At 41.2% G+C, this 22,064-nt stretch overlaps 1 protein-coding gene across 8 annotated transcripts in view; it reads left to right on the top strand.

Moving 5' to 3' along the window:
* The window catches only part of MIGA1 (mitoguardin 1), a 107,721-nt gene that overhangs the window by 65,008 nt on the left and 20,649 nt on the right, over window positions 1-22,064 (top strand). For all 8 annotated transcript variants that reach the window (XM_008265037.5, XM_017346160.4, XM_089300453.1 and 5 more), the window contains one exon: window positions 9,232-9,332. In XM_008265037.5, the coding sequence (XP_008263259.1) occupies window positions 9,232-9,332 (101 nt within the window). The remainder of the gene's footprint in view (window positions 1-9,231; window positions 9,333-22,064) is intronic.

The raw sequence follows: 22,064 nt of genomic DNA, 5'->3' as shown, positions 1-22,064 counted from the left end.
TATAAGCTATATATTGCAGATTTATAAGAAGGTATTATCAGTCTAATTAATTTAGGGCTGAGAATTAGGAACATGAGATATTTAACATGGCTATAAAAACAAGTTAAATTCGTATCACAGATAATATGATCCAAAGAAATATATGGCAAGCTCTTTAGAGATTTTCATGCCCTGTGGATGGTCAGTTTATAATAACAACAAATTTTAGTTTATATGAGCCAATATTTAAACGTTTATAATGTGTTCAGTACTCCTGAGAACTATAGTAACTGTCAGAGAAAGAAAAGGGGGGAAAGGCCCCCATTTAAGTTGCTTCAGTCCAGTTGGATAGAAAGATTGTCCTCTTTTACATGTTCAGACAATAGTTAAATAAAATGTATGTGGCTTATTAAGTACTACACACTAGTCTTTTGAGTGATATGAATGGCCAGCTTATAATTATAGAAACTCTTTTAGTCCTCACATAAGCCTGTGAGGTAGATTCCCATTTTATAAATAAATAACACAGAGGATCAGAGGAGGTAAGAAACTTGCCCAGGGTTACACAGCTAATAATCTGTGGAATCAGAATTTGAATTCAGCCACATGACCCATGATTTTAACATGTGCTCTGCTGCTTTTCAGAAAAAGAGCAAATTACATAATTTTGGAGGATGACTGTAGGAGATCATAATTGAACTGAATGTTAGGTGAAGGGTGGGGACAAGGGAGCAGGGGAGTAGTACAAACCTTGAAGGAACAAGAGGTTTGAGTAAAGAATGCATGTGTGAATACGTAATAATGTAGTGAAAATTATTTTGTGCACATTGTACACAAAGTACTATGCCTCCACAAATCTTTGATTTAATCCTTAAAACAGCTCTATGAAGTCAGTATCCTCAGTTTATCTAGATAATATGTAGCAAATCTATGATCCGGATCTGCATGTTGGCCAACTGGCTCCAAAGCGCGATCTTTTACCCATTGCATTACAGTGTGACAGGTCGGAGTGTGGTGAATATACTGTCCCCTCAGTTAGAGCCAAGGAGTTTTGAAGTAATTAATGACAATTAACTCTGGCTAGGTAAGGACGATCAGAGACCATGGAGAGCTCTGAAAACCAGCTGAAGAGCCATCTGATTGAAAAGTAACTTCTTTTGTTCTGGTTATAATAAAGCATTCATTGGACACAACAGGCTAGTCTTGTGTAGCAAGCACATAGTTAAAATACTTTGTGAAGGCACTTAGCAGAATGCCTGGGCATATCATAGTCACTCAAAAGATGTGAGTTGAGAGACTGGCCTTGTGGTTAAGCCATTGTGTGCCTCACCAGCATCCCATATTGGAGTGCCTGTTTGAGTCCCGGCTGCTCCTCTTCTGATTTAGCTCTCTGCAAGTGTGTCTGGGAAGGCAGTAGATGATGGCCCAAGTGCCTGGGCCCTTGTCTCCCACATGGAAGACCTGGTTGAAGTTCCAGGCTCTGGCTTTAGCCTGGACCAGCCCTGGCTTTTGCAGCCATTTGGGAAGTGAACCAGTGGATAGAAGATATTTGTCTCTCTGTGTCTATCCCCACCTCCCTCTGTTACTCTTCCTTTCAAATAAATAAATAAATGTTTAAGAAAACTGTATTTAGAAATCTGAATTCAATCTGAATGGTCAAAAGAACTAGTAAGCTCTTTGTACTGTCCATAAGATGAAAAAGAAATGCTTGGAGCCAGTGCTGAGGCGTAATAGGCTAATCCTCCACCTGCAGCACTGGCATCTGATATCGGCATCAGTTCAAATCCTGGCTGCTCCAGTTCCCATCCAGCTCCTTTCTTATGGCCTGGGAAGGCATTGGGATGGCCCAAATGCTTGGGGCCTTGCACCCACATGGGAGACCTGGAGGAACCTCCTAGCTCCTGGCTCCAGATTGGCTCACCTCCAGCTGTTGCAGCCATTTAGGGAGTGAACCAGAGGATGGAAGAACTCTGTCTCTCCTTCTCTGTCTCTGTAACCATGCCTCTCAAATAAATAAATAAATCTTAAAAAAAAAAAAAAAAGAAATGCTGTAATGGCTCTGTCCAAGAGAAATACAATGTGAGGCACAAATGTAATTTAAAAATTTTTAGTAACCATATTAAAAGCTAAAAAGAAACATGAAATTAACATTAATGATATATTTTCTTAAGCTCATATTAGTGACATATCCTATATTCTTGGTATTAAGTCTTCAAAATCCATTGTGTATTTTATATTTAATAGAACATCTCATTTCATGAGCCTAATAGACATGAGACCACTTTATTGTTTCTAGCATAGAATCTGGTATCAGATGACCCAGGTTTGAATCATGCCCTTCTCTTTCTTAAACTGTGTTATTTAAGATCAGTTACTTAACCTCTCTGTTCCATAGCTTACTGAACATTAAATGAGAAAACTTTTGGCAGACCTTGTGGTGCAGTGGGTTAAGCTGTTGTTTGGAATGCCCACATCCCACACTGGAGTACCTGATTCAAGTTTTAGCTACTCTGCTTCCAGTCCAGCTTCCTGCTAGTGCAGATAATCGTTCAAGTACTTGTGTTCCTGCCATCTACGTGGGAGACCAGGATGGAGTTCCCAGCTCCTGGCTTTGACCTGGCCCAGCCCTGGTCATTGCAGGAATTTGGGGAGTGAACCAGCTGATGGAATATCTCTGTCTCTCTCTGTCACCCTGCCTACCAAATAAGTAAATCTTTAAAAAAGAAATAAAATGAGAAGACTCATAGTATAATATATCAATCAGGAAGTAAAATTCATATCTAATAATAATTTACAGTTTCATTGCCAACATCGAAATACAGAAAGCACTAGTTGTCTTTCTTCTCTTTTCCCCTGCCCTTTTTTTTTTTTTCAAGATTTATTTATTTATTTGAAAGTCAGAGTTGCACAGAGTGAGAAGGAGAGGCAGAGAGAGAGAGAGAGAGAGGTGTTCCATCCCCTGGTTCACACCCCAATTGGCTGCAATGGCCAGAGCTGCGCTGATCCGAAGCCAGGAGCCAGGAGCTTCTTCTGGGTCTCCCCGTGGGTTCAGGGGCTCAAGGACTTGGGCCATCTTTTACTACTTTCTCAGGCCATAGCAGGGAGCTAGATAGGAAATGGAGCAGCCAGGTCTTGAACCGGCACCCATACGAGGTGCCGTTGCTTTGGGTCAGGGCTTTAACCTGCTGCGCCACAGCACCAGCCCCTCCCCTGCCTTTGAAGCTATAACTGAACCTGTTTTGTTCTCAGCCATTTGTGGTCAGGATATATAACCAATACTGTTTCCTTTTCTTTCCTTCTGTTTAAACCCTTAGAGGAAAGTGCATAAAGCAAGTGCCGTGACTTACCACACACTGTTGTATAACTGATGTAGACCAAAACATAAAACATTGCCAGCTCCCCCAGAAAGCCTCCTTGAACCCCCTCCACATCAGTGTCCTTTCTACCCACCCCCAGAACTAACCATATTCCTGATGCTTAGGTAATTGCTTTCTAGCTTTCTGTTAGGGTTTTACTAAGTTTGTAGCCCTGATCATTGTAGGTTAGTTCTGCCTATTTCTTAATTATGTCTGAATGAGGTCATACATAGAGTTCATCACTCAGCATTGTGTTAGATTCCTCCATATGCTTAGATCAAGCAGCAGTTCATTCATTTCCATTGTTGTATAGTATTTCATTATATGAAGAATAGTATTTATAAAATAAAACAGTATTTCATTCAAACCGAATGTACTACAGTTTATGCATTCTACAGTAGGTGGACACTTTGTTTTTTGCCAGTTTGAGGTTATTATAAAAAGTGCTGTTAGGGGCTGGCATTGTGGCTCACTAGGCTAATCTTCCGCCTGTGGCGCCGGCACTCTGGGTTCTAGTCCCGGTTGGGGCACCGGATTCTGTCCCAGCTGCTCCTCTTCCAGTCCAGCTCTCTGCTGTGGCCTGGGAGTGCAGTGGAGGATGGCCCAAGTGCTTGGGCCCTGCACCCCATGGGAGACCAGGAGGAAGCACCTGGCTCCTGGCTTCAGATCGGTGCAGCACCGGCTGTAGCGGCCATTTGGGGGATGAACCAATGGAAGAAGACCTTTCTCTGTCTCCCTCTCTCACTGTCTAACTCTGCCTGTTGAAAATAAAAAAAAAAAAAGTGCTGTTAGGAACAATCTTATGCATATAAGCATACATTTCTTATACATATAAAACATACCCGAAAGTGAAATTTCTGGATCCTAGAGAATACAATCTTGAACTTCTGTGGCTAGTGCCAAACTTTCCACAGTGGTTCGCTCAGTTAATGTGTCCACACATCTCTCAGTTAATGTGTGTTTCCATTGCTGTACATACTTGACCAAAAAAAAAAAAAAAAAGGCCATTCCCTCCCCCCGCCCCCCATTTTAGTCATGTCAATGTGGTAGGTGTGTAATGATCTCTCATTTTGGCTTAAGAGAAATGTAGTAAAAAGTTTCTGAAAATATTGACTAAGATGAAGCCTTTGGTGTCAGATTTCCATTTTATCGTTCTATTGTCACAAATATGAATTGATACTTTTTGGAAAGAGTATTTTAAGTTTTAATTCGATGCATGAAAGCAGTCCATTTGGGATATTGCCCTAAATTCTTTCTTTATGCTTTTTTATTGGCTTATCTAAAAAACAGATGTATTATTTCTCTTCATAATTATTAAGCTGCCATTCCAGGAATAATAACAGTTATTGAAATAAGAAGTATGCTCTGTGGTTTATGGAGTTGGACTTAACGAGTAAATCTTTCTAGTTCCTCTGGAATTGAGCCATTTTCCTGTGCTAGTTCCTTTTTTTTTTGAATAAAGTACAACCATGGTAACTGATTTGGATGACTTTGAATGGCGGTTACTGTTGACTGAAGTAAAACAGACTTTAAACAGCTCATGGGTAATGTCTGAAAGGTAAAGTGACACAAGATAAATGTCTGTGTTCTACTCTGAAAATAGCAAAGGGCATATGGGACAAAGAGTTCATTGACTTATAATTTTAATTTTAGTTTAAGAATGCTGTGACATCCAGAAATTGTATTATGATTTTTCTTTTTGCACAAATAATACTAACAGTGGAAGATAATTAAGAAAAGAAATCTTTCCTTTTTTGAAGGCTGTAATTGCTGATTAAATTTTGTGAATTGGAACCGGCACTGTGGCATAGTGGGTAAGGCCATGCCTGCAGTGCCAGCATCCCATATGGGCCCCAGTTCCAGTACTGGCTATTCCACTTCTGATCTAGCTCTCTGCAATGGCCTGGGAAAGCAGTAGGAGATGGCCCAAGTCCTTGGGTGCCTGCACCCACATGGGAAACCCAGAAGAATCTCCTGGCTCCTGGCTTCTCATCAGCGCAGCTCCAGCTGTTGCGGCCATCTGGGGAGTGAACCAGCAGATGGAAGAACTCTTTCTCTCTCTCTCTCTCTCTCTCTCTCTCTGAAACTCTACCTTTCAAATAAATAAATAAATGAAACTTTAAAAAATACATTTAAAAAATGTTTGTGAATTATCTTTGTATATGTATGTGCATTTTTTTAAAAGATTCATTTGAAAGAGTTACAGAGAGACAGAGGCAGAGGGAGAGAGAGGTCTTCCATCTGCTGGTTCACTCCCCAGATGGCCACAATGGCTGATCCAAAGCCAGGAGCCAGGAGCTTCTTCTGGGTCTCCCATATGGGTGCATGGGCCTGAGCATTTGGATCATCTTCTACTGCTTTCCCAGGCCGTAACAGAGAGCTGGGTCAGAAGTGAGGCAGCCGGGACTTGAACAGGTGCCCATATGGGATGCCAGTACTGCAGGCAGCAGCTTTACCTGCTATGCCACAGGGCCGGCCCCAGTATGTGCATTTTTTTTAAAAAGGATTATATGTTGGGTCTGGCACTATAGCCTATTGGGTAAAGCTGCTACCTGGAGTTCCGGCATCCCATATGGGCACCAATTCGAGTCCCAGCTGCTCCACTTCTGACCCAGCTCTGTGCCCTGGCCTGGGAATGCAATGGAAGATGGCCCAAGTCCTTGGGCCTCTGCACCCATGTGGGAGACCTGAAAGAAGATCCTGGTTCCTGGCTTTAGATCAGTGCAGCTGTGGCCATTGCATCCAATTGAGGAGTGAACCAGCAGGTGGAAGACATCTCTCTTTCTGCCTCTCCTTATCTCTCTGTATAACTCTTTCAAATAAATAAATAAATCTTTAAATAAAAAAATAAAGACTATGTGTGCAGAAAAGAGAATGATGGGACTTTTTTTTTGTATAATTGAATATCCCAAAATTCCAGTTTTGTAGCAATTTATAAGTATAAAAGTTTTGTTGTTTTCTTTTATGTGTGGATAGAAAAATGTAAAATTCTAAAATATTTTTGAAGTAGCCTTAGATTTTGTCCCATTAATACTCATTTAATTCTAGAAAGACCTTAAGCTGAAAAATGAGGTACATTTATTTATTTAACAATTTTTACTTATTTTTTTGAGAGGCAGAGACACAGAGTTCCCATCTCTTATTCACTCCTCAGTGCCTGCAGGGACCCTCCCTGGGACCAAAGATGAGAGCCAGAAACTCAGTCCAATTCTTCTACATGGGTGGCAGGAACCCAACTACTTGAGCCTTCATCTCTGCCTCTTGTGGTTTGCATTAGCAGGAAACTGGCAATGGAGCCAGAGCATGGGATTGAACTTGGTACTCCAGTGCGGGACGCAGGCGTCATAGGCCAAGTACCTGTCCCAGTTAGGTGCTTTTATTTATTTATTTTAAAAGATTTATTTATTTATTTATTTGAGAGAGGCAGAGACAGAGAGGGAAAAAGGAAGATCTTCCATCTGCTAGTTTGCTCCTCAAATGGCTACAATGGCTGGGACTGGACCAGGTGGAAGCCAGGAGCCTGAACTCCATCTGGGTCTCTCACACTGGTAGCAGGGTTCCAAGTGCTTCTGCTATCCTCTGCTGCTCTCCCCAGCACATTAGCAGGGAGCTGAATGAGAAGAGGAGCAGGCAGGACTCAAACCAAACTCTTGCTAATGTAGAGTGCTGGAGTCTTAGGCAGTGGCTTAACCCACTGCACCATAGCACTGGCCTCATTTTCATTTTTGATACTTAATAGGAATGATCTGTTACCAACCGAGCCTTATTCTCACTTCTATTTGGTTTAGAACATGGAATATAATTGGTTGTACAATTCTTTAGTTTAAACTAAACTATACTTCCTATATAGAATCACAAATTATGTTTCCTGATACTTATGAGATTTAAAAAGAATTTTACCAGTAAGATTTCTGGTAAAAGTAATGAGTTTTATTTAGGGGGAAATGATGGAATGGAAATTCAGATGAATAAAAAGCTAGGGAGATTTCTGGTTTCTTTTTATAGAGGATAAAGTGTCTGAAAAACAGTTTGAGAATGAAAATGAGAAAAATCTGTATTCTTTGTTTTTCATACTTTTGATAATTCTTGAAGTATACAGATTCCTACAGTGTAGTCACCTATGTAAGCAAGAATTTATTTGAAAATTTAATGTTAAATATAAAGATATTCACACCTCCATTCAGAATTCTGTGTATTGCCTGTCTTTGTGTGAACAGATTGATAATTTTGGAAGTATTTAAATGTTTTCAGCCCTTTAAAATCATTGGGGCAGTAATATGTATATTTGGCTCTCTAGTAAGCATACTAAGCATCAAGAACCTAGATCTGATCTTTTTTGGCTGTTCAGTTTTTTAAAGTACATTTTTTTTACAGGCAGAGTGGACAGTGAGAGAGAGAGAGAGAGAGAAAGGTCTTCCTTTTGCTGTTGGTTCACCCTCCAATGGCCCCCGCGGCAGGCGCGCTGCGGCCAGCGCACCGCGCTGGTCTGAAGGCAGGAGCCAGGTACTTATCCTGGTCTCCCATGGGGTGCAGGGCCCAAGTACTTGGGCCATCCTCCACTGCCTTCCAGGGCCACAGCAGAGAGCTGGCCTGGAAGAGGGGCAACCGGGACAGAATCCGGTGCCCCGACCGGGACTAGAACCTGGTGTGCTGGGGCCGCTAGGCGGAGGATTAGCCTAGTGAGCTGCCGCGCCGGCCTAAAGTACATTTTTTTTTTTTTTTTTAAGATTTCTTTATTTGAAAGCAGAGTTACAGAGAGGGAGGGACAGAGATAGAAAGATCTGATTTACTCCCCAAGTGGCTGCAATGGCCTGGCTCAGCCAGGGGATTCATCCAGGTTTCCCACGTGGGTAGCAGGGCCCAAGCAGTTGGGCCATCTTCTGTTGCTTTTCCCAGGCCATTAGCAGGGAGCTGCATGGGAAGTGGAGCAGCTGGGACATGAACTGGCACTCATATGGGATGCCCACATTGCAGGCAGCAACTTTACCCACTTTGCCACAATTCTGGCCCCGAAAGTAGGTCTTAAAGCCTGAAGAACTCACAAACGTCTTCTGGAATTGCTCAAATTGATCAGCTCACTACGAGTGACTGTTCAGACATTTTATGAAAATAATTCACTGGATTTGAATGAACATTCCAGTTCTCCCAGTTTGGGCCAGACCAATCACAAATAAATTGCTGTCTTTCAAACTGGTTTTGGCATATATGTTAATTTTACCATGTGTAGTGGGTAAGCCAACTATACTTATTACATAAATATATGCAAAAGCCCTTTTCAGAATTACATGTGATCCTTTTTTGATTTAAGAAAATTATCTGCTTTATAATACTTTCTTCTCTGCATGGCAGGGTTTCAGGATCAAACAATGGATACTCTTTGAGAGTCTTGTAAGATTATATTCTGGCTGGCGCCGCGGCTCAATAGGCTAATTCTCTGCCTAGCGGCTCCGGCACACCGGGTTCTAGTCCCGGTCAGGGCGCCGGATTCTGTCCCGGTTACCCCTCTTCCAGGCCAGCTCTCTGCTGTGGCCCGGAAGTGAAGTGGAGGATGGCCCAAGTGCTTGGGCCCTGCACCCCATGGGAGACCAGGAGAAGCACCTGGCTCCTGCCTTCAGATCAGTGCAGCGCGCCGGCCGCAGCGGCCATTAGAGGGTGAACCAACAGCAAAGGAAGACCTTTCTCTCTCTCTCTCTCTCTCTGTCTCTCTCTCTCACTGTCCACTCTGCCTGTCAAAAAAAAAAAAAAAAAAAAAGATTGTATTCCATTGATTTATGTTGTTTTTCTTTTAGATCTAGTAGTCTAAATAAATACCAGGGAGAAAAAATACCTATAGAAAATAGCATATGGCAGAGACAAGGTGTATCAGTTTCTGAACTTTTCACTTTTTGCTTTTAAGATAAAGATACAGATGTCACAATGAAGGGGAACGTGGATGACTTTGGCCTGCGTGACACCTTGAGTATAGCATCAACTGATTCGTTTGCTTCAGCAGCCGAGGTAGGACATGTATGTTCCTAATGAGGGTTTCTTTGTTTGTTTGTTTGTTTGTTTTCATTTGGAGAGCATGGTTTTGCCACTGGGCTGTGATTTCGTTTCAGTCATCATTTATTTAGCATATAGCAGATACCAGCATGCAAAGATGAATGTTATAGGAGCTCATAGACTCTTTGAGGAGGTGGATGTGTAAGCACATACTTTATTTTTTTTTTTTTTTTAAGATTTATTCATTTGAAAGAGTTACACCAGAGGGAGGAAGAGACAGAAATCTTCCAGCTTCTGGTTCACTTCTCCAGTGGCTGCAATGGCTGGGGCTGGCTGAAGCTAGGAGCCAGGAGCTTCTTCTGGGTCTCCCACATGAGTGCAGGGACCCAAACACTTTGGCCATCTTCTGCTGCTTTCCCAGGTATATTCGTAGGGGGCTGGATCAGGAGTGGAGCAGCTGGGTCTCAAAATGGTATGCATATGAGATGACAGCATCACAAGTGGTGGCTTTACCCACTATGCTACAATGCCAGCCCCAAGCATATACTTAGATGGGCATTTTCTTATGTGATAGATTATGAATGAGGCATTTAAACTATTAGCTTAATGAAAGGCAATATTCGGCATATATCAAGAGTTTTTAAAATGTTTAGATTCTTCAGAGTGGGTGTTTGGCCTCATTGTTAAGGCCAGTTGCAGGACTGGCATGTGGTGCAGTGAATTAAGCTACATCTGTGATGCTAACATCCCACATCAAAGTCCTGGCTACCCTGCTTCTGATCCAGCTTCCTACTGATGTGCCTGAAGGAAGGCAGCGGAGTATGGCCCAAATAGTTGGGCTCTTGCCATCTATGTGGGAGACCAGGATGGAGTTCCTGGTCCTGGCTCTGGCCTGGTCCAGCCCTGGCTGTTAAGGCCATTTGGGGAATGAACCAGTGGATGGAAGATTTCTCTCTCTCTGTCTCTTCCTGTTACTCTGGCTTTCAAACAAATAAAAAAAAAAAAAAATCACACCAGTTAGGTTGCTCACATACTATATCAATACTTGGGTTCAGTACCCCAGGTCTAGGTCCTGATTCCAGCTTCCTTATTGCACACCTGGGAAGCAATAGTTATGACTCAAATCATTGGGTTCCAGCAGCCCACATAGGATGCCTGGACTGAGTTCCTGGCTTCCAGTTTTGGCCTCTGAGTGTGTGTATTTGGAGAATGAACCAGTAGGTGGAAGTTTTGTTTCTCTGTCTCTCAAATAAAATTTTAAAATAATAAAGGGCAGTCTTTTTAATAAGAACTAGATTTAAAATTTTTTTTTATTTGAAAGGCAGGGAGACAAAAAGAGTGAGAGATCTTCTGTCTGTTATTTAAGTCTCCAAATGCCCACAACAACTTGAAATGTGCCGATCTGAAGCCAGAAACCCAGAATTCAGTCCAAGTCTCCCACAGGTGTCACGGACCTAAGTACTTGAGTCATCACCACTGCCTCCCAAAGTATGTTAGCAGTAAGCTGAATCAGAAGCAACGGAGCCAGGACTCAAACCAGGCACTCTGATATAGCTGTGTTGTATCCCAAATGACAACTGCTATGTCATCCACGTGGGTGCAGGGATCCAAGCACTTGGGCCATCCTCTACTGCTTTCTCATGCCATAGCAGAGAGCTGGATCAGAAGTGGAGCAGCCAGGACTGGAATCAACACCCATGTGGGATGCTGGCACTGCAGGCAGAGGCTTAGCCCACAATGCCACAGCACAAGCCCCAGGAATGTATGTTAACTGAAGAGAGCATTAAAAGTTTTAGGGGCCAGCACTGTAGCATAGCAGTTGAAGCTGCTGCCTACAGTGCCAGCATCCCATATGGGCGCCAGTTCGAGTCCTGGCTGCTTCACTTCCGATCCAGCTCTCTGCTGTGGCCTGGGAAAGCAGTGGAAGATGGCCCAAGTCCTTGGGCCCCTGGACCCGATTGGGAGACCCAGAAGAAGCTTCTGGCTCCTGGCTTCAGGTCGGCGTAGCTCCAGCCATTGCAGCCGTCTAGGGAGTGAACCAGCAGATGGAAGACCTGTCTCTCTGCATATGTATCTCTGTAACTCTGCCTTTCAAATAAATAAATGAATCTTAAAAAAAAAGTTTTATGTAATGAATATGGTTGTAATGTTATTAAGAAATATATGCTATATTATACAAATATATATGCAGAAGAGAAAAGGCTATATAAATATACTACTGTATAAACAATGTTGGTCACTGAATTATAGATCTATCAGTACTTTTTCTATTAAGATTCAAATTCTGTACCAAAAGAGACTAGTAAGAGAAATTTTTAGCTGTTTCCTATATTCCTACTGAGTTATGATCTTTTTACTGTTTACTTGAATTCTTTATTTAGCAGAGCATTAAGCCTTTGACTAGGTTTTACAACTTAAAAATACATTGTCTCAAAAATTTTTAAAAAGAAATAGAAGAATAAATAAGTTTTAAATTTAAAAAAGTTCATCATAATTTTTTCTGCTTAAAATAACTTAAAATCACAGATGGGTAACTTTGTATCAGGATATTTGCACTTTTATGATAGATTTTAGGCATTAGAAATCTTTTTGCATATAAATAATATTACATCTATAACTGATGTGTGAATTTGTTTTCAAGTGTGGAAATCTTGAAGTGGCCCATGGTTTTGTACTCTGAGTCTCAGTTTCAAAGCGGTGCTGATTTGTAATCTTTCATTTGTGTCGCTCCCCCTCTTCGTGGAGGAACGACACTGAACCCTGCCTAGGCTTCATATCCGAGTCATGGCACCATTATGTCGCTCCCCGTCTTCGTGGAGGAACGACACAGGACCCTGCGCTGTTCTTTCGTCTGCTCGGCCCTCCCCGGGTTTGCTGCTGGTTCTTCCCGGGTTGGCTACCGACCTTTCCACCTCCGTGGAAGGGCGGTTCCCCCTGCCACATTCCCCACTTCCGCAGGGGAGCGGCACACCGCCGGCCGGCTCTCTCGGGGGCTGCACAGGTGTTCCCCTTAGATGTTCCTGGTGCATGCCGTCTCTCTCCTCCTTTATAGTCCTCCTCCGCCAATCCTAACTCGGCTGCCCACACGCCGAGTACGCTGCTCTCCAATCAGGAGCAAGTCCTACAGTTTATTGGCTGAACTGGAGGCAGCTGTGTAGAAGCTGTTTTCTCCTCTCCCAGCGCCATATTGTGGGAGAGCAGATGCATAGAATAAGTCTTAATTCCAGTAACTTAGTCTAGTCCGAGTTGCTCCCCACAATTTGCATGTGTGTATTTTAGCCATTGCTTATCATATTGCCTCTTGAATTGCTTACATTTTAAAAGTCCTGTTGCACTATTATGTTTACAGTTAACACAGTATCTTCACTTGGTCCATTGGAAAGCTGTTTTTCTGTTCTGTTGACTATTGATATAGATATTTTCCTTCTGATTTGTAAATGCTTATGTCGTAGATGGTTTGTGTAGAGACAGACCTTCACTTTGCAGTTTGAAAGCTTTCTTTTTTCTTTTTTATATATAACTTTGAAATATATTTTGCCAAGTGTTCATTGTACTTATTTTATTTTTTTTCCAAAGAAACCTTCTATTTAAGGAATACAAACTTCATGCATTTCATAAGTGCAACTTTAGGAATATAGTGATTCTTCCCACCCCATTGTACTCACTTTGAATTTGCTGTTTAAATTACAAAGGTGTAATAAACTTTAAAAATCCTCATGGAAAATAAAATGTGAAATAAATACACATCCAAAGGACTAAATAGTCAAGAAACATCATAAGGATGCTTCTAGGGTTTAAATGCATGATCTCAGAATGTGTTTCAAAATGAATTTTTATGTTAGAAGAAATGTTTTAAAATAATTTTTAATTGCATCTGTTATATACCAAGTGCTTGAAGTTAAGTTAGGGGAAAGTAATGGGAAAAGTCATTAGGAAAATAACATTAGAACCCTTTGGGAAGCTAAACAGTTTTTGATCATTTGAAACCTTTATTCTGAAATACTAGAAAATTTTCTTGCCTATTTAGATTTTTTTAAAGATTTATTTGAAAGTCGGAGTTACAGAGAGAAGAGACAGAGAACTCTTCCATCCACTGGTTTACTCCACAAATGATCATAATGACCCAGGCTGAGTGAGGCTGAAGGTAGGAGCCAGGGGTCTTTCAGGTCTCCCATGTTGGACCATCCTCTGCTGCTTTCCCAAGCGAATTAGCAGGGAGCTGGATTGGAAGTGGAGCACCTGGATCTCGAACTGGTGCCCTTATGGAATGGCTATTTAGATTTAAACAATTCCTGGCATAGGCTTTTTCCGAGTTAGGTCAATCATTTGTGAAAGTAATTAACAAGATTTTCCAGTATAAGCTTTGCCAAACATTGGTTTGAAACCACAGCTGAAGTCTCTTTTTTTAGTGTAATGGCTTTACTGACATTTAACTCACATGCTATAAAATTCACCCTTTTAACAAAAAGTATATTACAGCAGTTTTTAGTACATTCACAGCGATGTGCAACCAACACTAACTACTTTCTAATTCTAGAATGTGAAATAAGCCTCTAGCCATTAGCAGTAATTCTTTATCCCCCACACCCTCCAGCCCTTGGCAATGAATAATCTACCTTCTGCCTCTATGGATTTGCCTTTATTCCGGACGTGTCATGGAAATGGAATCACACAATATGTGATATTTTGTATTTCACTTTCTTTCAGTTAGCAGAATGTTTCCTTCAGGTTCTACAAAGCCTTCTCAATGTTAGAGTACTATCACATTGTACTTCTAAGCTTTCCATCTGTTAAAAAGATTGTCATGCAATAGAAATCAATATTACAGATGGAGCAGTTTTTAGCTGTTGGCTTAGTTTTTCTTAAAATTACCACTTTGCAATGTGTGTATGTATTTTTTTTTTTTAGATTTACTTACTTATTTGGAAGTCAGAGTTACAGAGAAGGAGAGTCAGAGGCGGGGGTGGGGGGTGGGATGGGGGAGAGACACAAAGAAAGAGAAAGATAGAGATATCTTCCATCTGCTGGTTCATTCCCTAAGTAGCTGCAATGGCCAAGGTTGGGCCAGGCTGAAGCCAGGAGCCAGGAACTTCTTCCGGGTCTCCCACATGGGTGCAGGGGCCCAAGCAGTGGGCTATCATCTGCTGCTTTCTCAAACACATTAGCAGGGAGCTGGATTAAAAGTGGAGCAGCCAGGACTGGAACCAGCACCCATTTGGGGTGCCAGCACTGCAGCTAGAGGCTTAACTTTCTATAGCACAGCACAGCCCCAGCACCAATCAATATTAAGAATCATCATCATCTGAGGAGGGAAGGCTGTGAAAGCATTAAAGTGTGGCTGTAACTGGAGGATCTGCTCCCAAGATCTCACATGAATGTGGATTTGTGCTACCTTTTGGTGGAAGACCTAAGTGACTCACCAAGTGGAGTTTTCTGTAGGACTCTGAGTATCTTCACAGCATGATACTTGGCTTCCCCCCACCTGCCCCGAGGGAGTGATCCAAGAGAGCAAGGTAGAAGTGATGGCTGTCAGGACTTATTCTCAGAAATCACTCCTCATCATGTCCACAGTGCACTCTGAGTTGCACTGGTTGGCCCTCTTGTGTTATGGTCTGAGTAACTGGAATGAGAGAATCATGAGGTCCAGTTTGAATTGTGGCTGTTGTAGGTTCATTCCCTTTTTTTTTTTTTAATTTCTTTTCTCCTAATAAAGTAGGAATACAGAGAGCTAGCATCCTGCTTTCTTTAAATATAAGTTCTATTTGTAATTTTAGGTGGTTGACTTTAAAAGAAAATGTAAACATATGAGAATGATCTATATTAAAATATTAAATATTTTAACTATTAAAATAGTTTTGAGCCTTCAGACGTTTCATTCATGGTCTGGGATAATGAATTAAGGCTTTTGAAAATACTATATCACGTTCAGCAAAGTCAGCACAAGCCTTGGAAGATGAGGCCCAAACTTGTAGAGGGCAAGAAAAGTAATTTAGGATGTTTGAAATCTTCAGCTAACCCCTAAGCATTGCTTTCACTGGTTGCTTCATCTGTGGGAATTATCTGTTTTTATTGTAGCTATTATTATTGTTACTGTTATTGACTTAATTTCTTCCATGGTCATTTTTAACAGCCTTTGTGAAATAGGAGAGATAACTAATAAGACAGGATGATGCTTTCCTATAAACTAGTATCATATTACTTTTCTATTGAAAATAGGTAAATGAATTTTTTAAATATGCCCCTTTGAGGGAAGAATAATTTAAAAATACAGGCTGTTTCAAGTCTCAGCTCACACAGAAATAAAGAATCCCTTTTTCTGGTAAATTGCATGTTTCCAGATCTGGGATTAAACTGTATTGTTGACCTCTGCTTCTGAAGTAACTTGCCAGCTCTAGTTGAATGTTAACTTTTTCTGAAACTGTTGAAAAAGTTTTTGGAAATTTTGTTGAAAAATTCTTTCTATAAGATGTATTCTAAAATGAGAATTTCAACCAACATTTTAATGATTTTTACTTTGAAATTTTTAAGCTTAATGATTTAAATAAATGTTTCTGAGTTGCCATTATCCTTTAAGAACAGTTAATTATACTGTTAGTTGGTATTAAATCTTCAGCGTGATTTATTTTTCACAGCTGCAGGCCTATTTTAGGAGGCTTATTTAAATGATTACTTTAGCCAAAACAACAAATAAGCTAAGTAGACCAATCAGTCAAGATTTTACCTGGAATCTCTTATTGCTGGATTTCTTCACTTTTGATTAGTATAAATTATTTTATCTGGAGCTTAATTAGAGCCCCAGTTTCCTTCTTGGAATTTTTCCCCTGGTAGGAATTCCATTCTGAGTTACTTCATAAAAGTTGTTAGGATTATTTTTTTAACCTCAAAATACTTTGCCTTTAGGAAAACTGATGTTCCTTAAAATATGAAGGGAGATGTTAATAGCAGAGAATACATAATGCTGGAGAATGTCATATCAATACATCTTTTTGCTATTATATTGCCTATAGTCTAATAGACATATTTGCTGAAACTTTTTATTCCCTGGTTCTTTGGGTAGAGAGGGTATAGTTTAGTGCTTAAGGGTATAAATTCTGGGAATGGGTTTGCAGTGTAATAGTTGAGATGCTGCTTGGGAGAGCTGCATTCCAGATCAGAGTACCCAGGATTGAGTGCTGACCCCATTCTGATTTCAGCTCCTACCAATGTGCACGCTAGGAGACAGCAGGTGATGGCTCACCCACATGGGTCTTGTCACCCACATGGGAGACCCAGATTGAGTTCTTGGTTTCTGCCTGTCTCAGTCCTGGCTGTTGCAGGCTTTTGGGGAATGAACCAATAGATGAGAACTTTCTGCCTTTCTCTGTTTTTTCTCTCTCTCTCTCCCTCTCTATCTCTCTGTCACTCTCTCTCTCTCTCTCCAACCCCCACTCCCATCTTTCAAATTAAATATTTTTTCCTTTAAAAATTTTCTTTAAATTTTTTTTCTTTAAAAAGATTAAATATCCTAGAATAATGTGCATGCATTTAAATCTTATCTTTTAGTTATGGGACTTGGTACAAGTTCCTGCTACTTTTCATCTGTAAAATGTGGATAATTATAGTACCTAACTTACGAGTTAGTGTAAGAAATAAATGAGATAATCAAGTCAAAGCATGTGGTACAGCACCAGATGCATGTGAAGTGCCAGAACGAAGGCCTGGAGAAGTACTTAGGGAGCAGTGGAGTAAAGATGGCCAAACCGGGCCTTCACAAAAGCAAAGAGGACACTGGCAAAAGCTGTGAAAATCAACATTTCTAGAACTCTGAAAATGGACAGAAGACCTGCAACATTTCAAGGAATGTTTATTCAAGAAAAACGGTTGAATCTTCATAAAAGCCGTGAGCTTTGTGGGTGTTTAGTTTGCCCTGTCTCCATCTCCCTCTCCACATGAGTCATGAAAACCAAGTCTTTCAACTGTGGGAGCTGTGGAAGCCAGGAACTGGCAGCTGCTGCAAGGAATTTAATGACTTTGGTGTTTCGCAAAAGCCCCACGCCTGCAGAACTTTTACTATTTGACAACTCTCTGCAAAGCTGCAATCTCAGGACTTGTCGTTCTGTGACCTGACTTAGAGCTCACTCTGTGTGCAAAGTCTTATCCCTAGTGCCATTTTGAAAAGAAATCACTGGCAGTTGTTAACCATTGCAGCTGCCTAACACCAAAAAGGAAACCTCCTGAAGTGAAATGGACACTATGAGAAATGGTGACTTGATCAGCATAGCCCTGACTGCTAATGGACAACTTAATACATTATCCCTCATAGTATTTTTTTTTTTGTCTGTTCTACTTAATATGACTGGTTTAATTCTGTAATTATCACACAGTTATTCTTAAGTGTTGAAAATTAACTGAAATGTGATCCCTGTTAAACATAAAAGTGGGAATAAGAGAGGGAAGAGATGTATAATTTGGGGCATGCTCGGGCTGACTTGCCCCAATTGGTAGAGTTGGAAACATACTAGGGGATTCCAATTCAATCCCATCAAGGTGGCATGTGCCAATGCCATCTCACTATTCCAAGTGATCAATTTCAGTTCACAATTGATCATAATGAAAGGACTAAGAGTCAAAGGGAGCACATAAACAAGTCTAGTATCTGCTAACACTAACCGATAGAATAAATAAAGGGGAGAGTGATCCAACATGGGAAGTGAGATACTCAGCAGACTCATAGAATGGCGGATGTCCTAAATAGCACTCTGGCCTCAGAATCAGCCCTAAAGGCACTCGGATCTGGCTGAAAAGCCCATGAGAGTATTTCAGGCATGGAAAGCCAAGACACTCTGGCAAAAAGATCTCTGTGAGTGAGATCCCAGTGGAAAGAACAGGTCTTCAAAGAGGGAGGTGCCTTTCTCTGAAGGGAGGAGAGAACCTCCACTTTGACTATGACCTTGTCTAAACAAGATAAGAGTCGGAGAACTCAAGGGGCTTCCATAGCCTTGGAAACTCATGACTGGTGCATAGGGAGATTACTGATGCCATAAACAGGAGTGTCAATTTGTAAAGTCAACAACAGGAGTCACTGTGCACTTACTCCTCATGTAGGATCTCTGTCCTTAATGTGCTGTACACTGAGGCTTAATGCTATAACGAGTACTCAAACAGTATATTTCACTTTGTGTTTCTATGGGGGTGCAAACTGTTGAAATCTTTACTTAATGTACACTAAACTGATCTTCTGTTAAAAAAAAAAAAAAAAAAAAAGAAACTATCAATTCCCAACTTGACTCTCACTGGGATTAAACATGACAATAGGTCTGATCTGATTTCATCATCATTTAAAAAAAATCATCTATTATTTTTCACTTTATGTTTCTGTGTGGGAACAAACTGTTGAAATCCTTACTTAAGGTATACTAAGCTGATCTTCTGTATACTAAGATAATCGAAAATGAATCTTGATGTGAATGGAAGGGGAGAGGGAGTGGGAAAGGGGAGGGTGGTGGGTGGGAGGGACGGTATGGGGGGGAAAGCCATTGTAACCCATGAGACGTACTTTGGAAATTTATATTCATTAAATAAAAGATAAAAAAAAAAAAAAAAAAAAAAAAACAAAAAAAAAAAAACAAAACCATTGCAGCTGCCTGAGGTGGTCATAATATCTGGAGATAAAAGAGTTGGAGCACAGATGGGCTTTTGGCAAAGTGTTAAGTCAAGGCCCGAGATGCCTACATCCCATATCAGAGTACGTGGTTTGAGTGTAGGCTACTGCATGTCTGATCCAGCTGCTAATACCTGCCGTGAGAGACAGCAGTGGATGGCTCAAGTGCGTGAGTCCCTGTCACCCACCTGGGAGACCTGGATGGAGTTCTGACATCCTTGCTCTCAGCCTGGCCTGGCCCTAACTGTTGCTGGCATTTGGGGAGTGAACCAGTGAATGGAAGATCTTTGTCCCTATCTCTCTGTGATTCTCTTGCTATCTGTCTTTCAAATAAGATGAAAATAAATTTTTAAAATTTTGGAATAGGAAAACTGGGCAATGAGACTGTCAAAAGGGGCTTGGGAAAAAGACTCAATCTATTACTGGGAATCAGGCTATGCACACACCCAGGAAAGACCTTAAAAGACCCTAATCACTCACCCCTGGCTAACCTTGATGTTTTGTGTGATGAGAAGTAAAGGTTAAGGGAGATAAAAGTAATAATAGACTAATTGGATTTTATGGGGAAAAAATAAAGCTGGGGCAGGTGTTTAGCTTAGATGTTGACGTCAATTAAGATGCCCACATCCCATGTCAGAGTACCTGAATTCAAGTCTCAGCTCTGCTCCAGAATCCAGATTTCTGCTAGTGTAGGCCATGGGAAGCTGCCTTAATGGCTCAAGTAATTGGATTTTTACCATGCACGTGGAACACCTGCATTGAGTTTCCAGCTACTGGTTTCAACCTGTTGAGGGAAGCAGACAAGAAGATGGAAGAACTCACATTCTCTCTCTGTTTCTTGAATGAATGAATGTAAAAGCTTTAGTGCGTCAACTAATATCAACAAAAAGTTGAAAAAAATAGCAGAATGGGAGAAAATATTTGTAAATTATATGTATCACAAGGGGCTTGTATTTAGAATATATGAAGAACTCTTGGGGCTGAGATTGTGGTGCACCAAATTAAGCTACTACTTGTGTTGCTGGCATCCCTTATGAGCACCTGTTCAAATCCTGGCTGCTCTGCTTCCAGTCCAGCTCCTTGCTAATGCTCTTGGGAGGCAGTGGATGATGGTCCAAGTGCTTGGCCCCATCCACCCATGTGGGACACCCTGATGAAATTCCAGGCTTCTGACTTCAGTCTGGTCCAGCCCTGGCTGGGAATTTCAGGAGTGAACCAGCAAATAGAAGAGCAAGCAAGCGAGCCCTCTCTCTCTCCCTCCCTCCCTCTCTGTTGCTCTGCCTTAAAGATAAATATGTTTACAAGTCTTTTTTAAAAAAAGAAAATATAGGGACTTACATTGTGGCAGAGTGGGTTAAGTTGCTGCTTATGACACCAGAATCCTTCATCAGTGCCTCCATTTGGATCCCTGCTGTTGCTTTTCCAATCCGACTTCCTGCTGTTGCATCTGGGAAAGCAGTGGAAGATGGCCAAGAGCTTGGGCTCCTGCCACCCATTCGGGAGATCAGGATGGAGTTCCTGGCTCCTGCTTTTAGTCTGGCCCAAACCTGGATATTGGGGCAATTTAGGGAGTGAACCAGCATATGAAAAATCTTTCTCTCTGTTGCTCTCTCTTCTCCTTTCAAATTAAATAAATAAATGTCTTAATAGTAAAACTTGAAAAATTAAAGTATACAAAGAACTCATAACTCAATAATAAATGAACAGATAACCCAGTTTGAAAAAGGGATCAAGGTTTTGAATAGATACTTCTACAATGAAAATACATAAATGGCCAATAAGTTAGTGATAAAATGCCAACACCATGAATCATTTGGAATGCAAAATCAATTCGCATCCACTATGGTGGCTATAGTAAAGGAGATGGACAATGACACTTGTTATTGAGGGTGTGGAAAAATTCGATTCAAATCTTTATAGATTGCTGAGGGTAATGGAGAATGGACAGCCACTTTACAAAAACAGTTTGACAGTTCCTCAGAAAATAAAAAAACATTGAGTTAGTGACCCTGGGTGTGTACCAGGAGAACTGGAAACATACCAACACAAAACATGTACACAGATGTTCACAGCTGCATTCCTCATGATAGCCCAAAGTGCCAGCAACCCAAGCTGTGAGGAATGGATGAAAACGTGGTCTCTATCCATACAATGGGATTTGCTCAACCACTGAAAAAGACTGAAGTCCTAAAAGGGTGAATTTTATGGAATTTTCATTATATCTCAATAAAACATGCTTAAAAGAAGACAAAAATATAGGTCTCTACTCCATGAATGAACTGATGTTAAAAATTTAAATCACTCCAGAGGTTTTTTGCTCAACTGGCTATATGGTGTTTACAGTTGTTTTTGATGAACTGTCAGAGTAGAAATCCATTTGTAAAGTTGTTATCCTAGCCAGGAACAAGTGGCTGTTTTTCAGTTATACAAAAATTAACCAAGGGCCAGTGCTATGGCGTAGTGGACTAAGCCTCCACCTGTGACGCCGGCATCCCATGTGGGCGCCAGTTCTAGTCCCAGCTGTTCCTCTTCCGATCCAGCTCTCTGCTATGGCCTGAGAAAGCAGTAGAAGATGGCCCAAGTGCTTGGGTCCCTGCATCCATGTGGGAGACCCAGAAGAAGCTCCAGGCTCCTGGCTTTGGATTGGCCATTGCAGCCATTTGGGGAGTGAACCAGTGGATGGAAGACCTTTCTGTTTCTCTCCCTCTCACTGTCTGTAACTCTACCTCTCAAATAAAGAAATAAAATCTTTAAAAAAAAAAAAAAGCTGTTATGGGGCAGACATTGTGGTGCTGCAGGTTAAGCAGCCACCAGCAAATAATAAATCTAAAAATAAATTAACCAAAGCTACATAAAAAAGTTTTTCTTAGAATAGCCAAATCGAATGTTTTGATGTTTTCATAGATAATTTCACAATTTACAATCATGAGTTGTAATATTTTTTTTTTGGACAGGCAGAGTGGACAGTGAGAGAGAGACAGAGAGAAAGGTCTTCCTTTTCTATTGGTTCACCCTCCAATGGCCGTTGCAGCCGGCGCACCGCGCTGATCCGAAGCCAGGAGCCAGGTGCTTCTCCTGGTCTCCCATGCGGGTGCAGGGCCCAAAGA

This window comes from Oryctolagus cuniculus, chromosome 7, assembly GCF_051225735.1.
Source record: "Oryctolagus cuniculus isolate XC-2025 breed Fujian yellow rabbit chromosome 7, ASM5122573v1, whole genome shotgun sequence".
NCBI classification, from domain to species: Eukaryota; Metazoa; Chordata; class Mammalia; order Lagomorpha; family Leporidae; genus Oryctolagus; species Oryctolagus cuniculus.
The sequence above is the reverse complement of the archived record's forward strand: the minus strand, read 5'-3'. Positions and strand labels throughout refer to the sequence as shown.